The sequence below is a fragment of the Lutjanus erythropterus genome, chromosome 2 (genome assembly GCF_056507025.1).
Source record: "Lutjanus erythropterus isolate fLutEry1 chromosome 2, fLutEry1.hap2, whole genome shotgun sequence".
NCBI classification, from domain to species: domain Eukaryota; kingdom Metazoa; phylum Chordata; class Actinopteri; order Lutjaniformes; family Lutjanidae; genus Lutjanus; species Lutjanus erythropterus.
In genome coordinates this window covers 17,372,220-17,378,620 of record NC_139318.1, presented here as the reverse complement: position 1 = coordinate 17,378,620, position 6,401 = coordinate 17,372,220, and the positions used below count along the sequence as shown (strand labels likewise).

Sequence of the window (6,401 nt, the reverse complement as noted above, 5' to 3'; positions counted from 1 at the left end):
TCTGACTTCATGTTAAGATTATTGCTTTTTTAATATGTCATTGCTCTAATATTTCTGTAAATTCTCTATATGAGAACATCTGGTTTTGTACAAGAGACTGGTTTTATAGTTTTTCTGCTATAGGCAGCCGCAAGAAATTGGTGATGATGGCTGTGTTTGCTGGTAACGGAACATTGATTTACAACATCCCCGCTGCATTATTATTAACAGTATTTACAGCATGTGGCTCTGACTGACTGGTGATGGGCTCCATCGTATTGCAGGTATGTTCTGCGTTCAAAATAAAGCGGTTTAATTAGGCTGTAAGTAGTATTTATATTTAAAATGGAAATTAAGATTGTATTAACCACCTTTCTGAATCTGGATGCCTTTAATTTATTTTTTCCCTCATATCTATTAGGAGACATAGTTAAACGATGTTGCAAAAAAAAAAAAAAAAAAAGAAATAAAGAAAGAAATAACAGATCTGAGTTGTCTGCTTTAACCCAAAATCTGCCTTTTATTTGCCCTCACAACATTTTATTTACAGGAACAACTCTAAAATATTTATTAAAAACTATCTTATTATGAGCCGCAATAAAAGTGAAATCACACCAGATAACCTGGTGACTTGAAGGTATATATGTATATATATATATATCTCGTTGTGTTTTATTCACTCACTTCGCACATGTGCCTGAAAAGGCTGAAAAGGCCCAAAGCGATCAAAAAGACGGAGACATTAATAAATATAAATATTGTTATAATGTAGGCCTAGAATCATTCAGACTTGGCGCATGGATCAGATGTTAATAATTATTTTAGCTGAGTAGTTTTTAAGCTTATAGTGAGGTTTTGTCCATTTTAACTCGACACTTGTTTAATCGAGGCGAAAGAACCTTTTTTAAAAATGTTACTCCGAGTTTGAACAGAAGGTGGTGGTGTGGGATCTGACAGAAACAGAAAAAGTAACCTGTGCTTGTATATTTCATGCGTTTTGGTTATCCAAGTGTAAAATGCCAGATTTTCTCGTATTCTCGCAAATCTGTATTCTAATAACCTATTATAAAAGGATTATCACGTTGCCTGATATTTGAAATAAAATGACAAATGCCCGATTAACCTTTGTAACTCCCACCAGGCAAGCCAACAAATATATTAATATATCATGTATTTCAATAAATGGCAAATTAAATGGGCAGACATTTATTGACGCTATTACTTAGAAGACAAATTGATGCTTTAAATAAATAAATAAATAAATAAATACAAACAAACACGTTTACATTGACATCAATGTATTTATGGTAAAATATTTATCTTGGTAAATATAAATTTAGACAATCTACCTCCGCAGAGATCATCATAAAGGAAGCAGCCAACAGTTTTAAAAGGGAAATTAAAAAAAAAAATTAAGGCCTGATTTTTTTTTTTTTTTTTTTTTTTTTAATTTACGCCTGGCTAAATATGCTGCAATAAAAAACGTGTAATTTTGTTGTGTCGCCCCCAACACACACACTCGCCTTCATCAACAAAATCCTTTTTTGGTGACTCTATTTATGAAGGAATAAGCGCAAATAAACCACATTAGTGTCAGTTTGCTCGAAGAACTTTCTTCAATAAACTGTAGTGATATAACTTATTTTTAAAAGTCCGATAACGTGTCTTTTTTTCACGCACTGGGGAAAAAAACGAAAGAGGGTAAAAGTTAAAGGTATACTAAACATCTGCTAAATCCTCTGCTTTAATAATCAGCTATCTAAACTGTATGGGCACCTTAAAGTAACCCATTTCCCTTTTTGGGGGGGATCAAGGGGGGTTTTTTGCTACAGAGTCAAACAGCCTCCTGTGATCTTTTGGATGATATAAACTAGTGAGTTTTGTTTTCTCTTTGGCTCCTGGCAAGATAGAGAGGCTGGGGACAAAAGAATGAAAGAGTTGAAAGAATGGACGGATCCCCTTTGGTTCTTTTGTGTCAAGTTTCTCTTCTTTTCACACAGAGCGTCCATCCGTGTGATTTAAAGTTATTGTCAGGGGATTCTCTATTAATTCATGCCTTGTGGATAAAAGTGGAGCGGAGGAAAACGTACCAAATAAATGTAAAAAAAAAAAAAAAAAAAAGGTCTTTAGCTGGGAAAATCCACCTGGAATTAAATTAAAATTAATGCTAAGAGCAGCAGTGATTGAAGTGGAAATTAAAAGCTTGAAAATGCATGTGTCTCTGAATAAATCACGACTTTTTGTTGCCCTTGTTTAGGACAGCAGCCTGTCAGCGCTGAGGAGGAAATCACAGCGCAGAGAGCAAAGTGTTGCCCGTCCCAGTCCCCCGTTGACATTTTAGGAATGATAAAAGTTCCGCCTTGCCTGGAGCTACAGCCTCGCTGGAGCCGGCCTCCGTCTGCGGCAGATTGCCTTTGCTCATTACAGCAATTATTTTACTCCAGTTTAACCCCTGCCTGAATGGCAGAGAACTCAAGAGAAAGCCTTTAAAACTGCTGCGGAGTGGCCTGTAATTTTCCTCCTATCTGATGCCTGTTTTGTCATTTAAGTCTTCCCGATGGCACAAAATGATTCCATGAGGATAAAACAGTTCACTCAGGTAATATGTTTACATGTGGAGTGGCACGTGGGATCTAAACACCCCGTCTTCTCCATAATTGGGTGTCATCTGGCTCATTTTACACCCTAAAAAAAACCCATAATGACACTCGGGATTGTTTACAAGCAATTTAGCCCAGAGAACCAATCTCCAATATTTATCGGTGTGTTTTCAAGTCACCACCAGTCCACACCCCCTAAACTCTTCTGGCGCCAACAAAATCTAGGTTAGTTGTTTCAAAGCAATGGGCAACAGCTGTAGCAATACAGTCCTGCAAATAACATGTGACAAGTTTAAATTCACGGGTGAAGCACACACAGAGTGTGAAAGATTGAATAGCAAATTTTAAATTTAAGGAATTTGGCTTGTCATGTTGTTGTGGTGTGGGTCACCTAAAGCCCTTATACCTATCAAACCATTATATTTAAATAATGCTGTCATCAAGCGGATCAATATTACTACTTCCTACTTTTTTCACAAGAAGTAACAGGCCTGAAAGTTTTTATTCCCTTTTGCTTTCCTCGCCATAAAATATCTTGAAATGCTCAAGATGTCCAAGAACTTATAATACTCACAACGGGCCAAAACTTAATCCTACAATAGATAAATATTTTTTAAAAATAATAAAGAATACCTGAGGTTTACATTAATATTAATATAATATTTTTTCCCCTCTATTTTGTAAAAGTACTATAAAAATAGTCAAATATTGGTGCCCCAGGCACCGTGCAAGTGTCAGTCAAAACGAACAACCGCTTAATGAAAAAGAATAAACAATTTATTGTTAAGTTATGTCACAAATATATTCATAATATAAATGAGGGTATTCTTCAAATATACATTATTTTACAGTACACGTTATCCCTTCCGAAGGGAATCATTCCAACAACAGACAGTGCTGTTATAAAAACAAATGCTGTGGTTCTCCAAATTCACAAAGAGCATTTATAGACACTGGATTCAGTAACCCACTAAAGTTACGCATTGATATGAATGCAAAAAATGAAAAAGTTTGACAGCAGCCCGCCGACGGAGCGATGGAAACCCAACTTTAAGTTTGTTGGTGCAAAATGTCAAGCTGCGTAAAAGTCTCTGACTTACTCACAGGAGCTGGAGCAATAGCCGTTTACCTGCAGCCATGAAGATAGTAGAGTGGGCTACCTTTGACACACTGTGGCACAGCCCAGTGTCCATACTTGACTGTCCAGTGGTGACATATCACAGGCCTACAGGTACTTAAGTGTTTTCCACCTCTGCACCGCAAAAATGTCCATCTTAAAGTCATTTAGTCTCACACTCATTTTTTTTCTGAATTAAGATAATACATTCTTGAGTTATTATGTCAAACTGATTTATGACTGAAGATTAAATGACTGATGAAGTTGGATTATTTTTGCAGTGTGTGAACTTACTGGCGAGGTCAAGAGAAGTGGATAAACTTCAAGGTCCTCGGAAGGGGGTCTGTTTGGAGGTCTTGGCCCCCTGACAAGATATGACACTGAGCTCACCGCCAGGATGCCTCTTTTATTCAGTACAGTGTCACCTCGGCTGTCCGAATAAGGGCCCCCTCTCGCCCGGGGCCCTCAAAAAAGTAGTCTAAACCCCCTTGTGCCCCACTGCGTGCTCCTCCCTCGTCCAGTGTCCCTGTCAAGCGAGGTGGTACATACTGTATCCGACGTGCGCGGCGTACAGTCCCACGGGGGAAACCGGCAGCGAGTGCCTCTGAAACGGGTGCGACCCTGCGTAGGACGCGGGGACGTGCGCACCGAGGGGAAAGGAAATCCCGAAAGCCGGAGGCAGCATGGGCTTCGCTGCCATTTTCAGTTTTTCAAGTTCTGCCTCCTGCAGCCGCTTGGCTTTGGCTCTCCTGTTCTGAAACCAAATTTTGACCTGGGTCTCCGTCAGATTGAGAGAGCTGGAGAACTCTGCGCGCTCGGCGATGGACAGGTACTGCTTCTGACGGAACTTCCTCTCCAGTGCCAGGAGCTGGGACGTGGTGAAGGGGGTCCGGGGCTTTCTGTTCGTCTTGTGTTTTCGCAGTGGACAGGCAGGTGGACTCAACCTTCCTGTGAGAGGACAAAACGCTTTAATTTAGAAGCTTGGCTTGGAATGCGTAAAATTCGCAAATCCACACAAGACAAATGCAGTGAAAGTTCTCATAAAACACGTCAAGTAAGACAGATGAGACCAAACATACATCAGACTAAAAACATACAATCACAAGTTTTTTGTTTTTTTTAGCTTTGTTTATTTTAATAATCTACGCTTTGCATTGACACCAAACTTACTTGGAGGCGTGGGAGAAAAACGAGGACTCTGTATCCATGAGGTCCTCTCTTTACTGTCCGGGCTCTCTGGTTTAATCAACACGTCTTCTGGCATGTTCATGATGTCGCCCACAGAAAACGACGAGCTCATGCTCAAACCAGGAACCGAAGTATCCAGACTACCGAAAGCACTCATCCGCGCGCCCTTCCCCAGCGCCTGGGACGTCCCGGGAACAGACGTGGCATCCGGGGACGCCACTTCTCTGCTGGGTTTCCTATCAGCCATCAGCGCCTCGACGCTGAAAGGCAGTATCGCAACTTTGGGTTTCCCAGTCTCCTCTGCGGGGCTCAGGCTGGTCTGCATGTCGCCTCTGCTGACGAGAACCGAGCGGGGAGGAAGGTCTTCGGTCTTCAAAGCAGCGGTCAGAGCTGACATGGCGATCGATGGGGCCATACAGGTCCGACTGGCACGGCTGATGTGGCTCGTTGACTCTCGTGGGGATAGTGGAAAGAGTTAGACAAAGTTAGTGCGGTGCGCCTTGAGGTGACGGTATCCTCATGTTTATGTGACCAAATCGGAGTGCAGGGCTATAATAAGGCAGGCGTGGAGAGACAGGCAGCCAATCAGGAGCGAGATGGGCTGGTCCCTGTGTAGACTCAAAAAAAAGGAAAGTCAGAGTGGGAAAGTTAACAATAGTTACTTTTTAAAACAAAAAAAACGAAAAACAAACAAAAAAAAACCCAGTCCACTTCAAATAAACACAAACAGAAGAAAGTCTTAATGGGGCATGGTTTCATCAACTAAATCCCACAAAATGATGTTTTACCAGAAAGCAGACCCGATAATTACCCTCACAATTAACTTATTGACATTTTATATCTTGGATATAACATCATGTCCTCACAATGTTTGATAACTTTTCTGGCCTACACATTTTGACATGCTTTATTCAGATCTACCCATATTTAATGGCTGACTTTGACCATGTGCTCAAACTAAGTTAGTCTTGAATATTGCACAAGAGTTTACTGTCCTCCTCTTTATGTGATGAACCTCTTGCAGCGCGCTGTTTATTGATGGCTGCGGGGCTCTAATTAGACTGAAACACACAGGCCTTCGCAGTCATTTAGGGGTAATTATCGGGCTTTGGGGGAGGGATCACTAGGATTTTTTCCCCTTTGACTACATCCATTAAAGTCAAAAATTATGTGGAGTCGGAGGGGCAAAGCGGGGGAGGAGGAGGCAGCGTGGAGCCAGAGAGAGATTTAACCCAGGACTGTCATTGATTTACCTGGCTGCACCCCTGTGTGCCTTCTCATTATCTGCACTCCATAAAAAGAGGGAATTTTTATTGTTATTATCGCTTACAGAAAATATGTCACTGCCGTAAAAATCATGCAGGAATTTAGTGGAATCAACTAATATTTTCTCATCAACTTAACATAACAACTTTTATTTATTCAGGTTAATTCAACTTTAAAAAAAAAAGCATTTATCTTCAAAACAGCTTCAGAAATTATAAACATGAGTTCTTCTTGATGTCTTTTGACTTGAT

At 40.4% G+C, this 6,401-nt stretch overlaps 1 protein-coding gene across 1 annotated transcript; it reads right to left on the bottom strand.

The window, feature by feature from the left end:
* Positions 1–3,334: 3,334 nt before the first annotated feature.
* msx1a (muscle segment homeobox 1a) lies at positions 3,335–5,512 on the bottom strand. Its single transcript, XM_084730215.1, has 2 exons — positions 4,867–5,512; positions 3,335–4,644 (listed from the first exon to the last, which is right to left on the bottom strand). The coding sequence occupies exons 1-2, from the start codon at positions 5,297–5,299 to the stop codon at positions 4,226–4,228; spliced, it is 852 nt and encodes a 283-aa protein (XP_084586341.1). The 5' UTR covers positions 5,300–5,512; the 3' UTR covers positions 3,335–4,225.
* Positions 5,513–6,401: the final 889 nt, after the last annotated feature.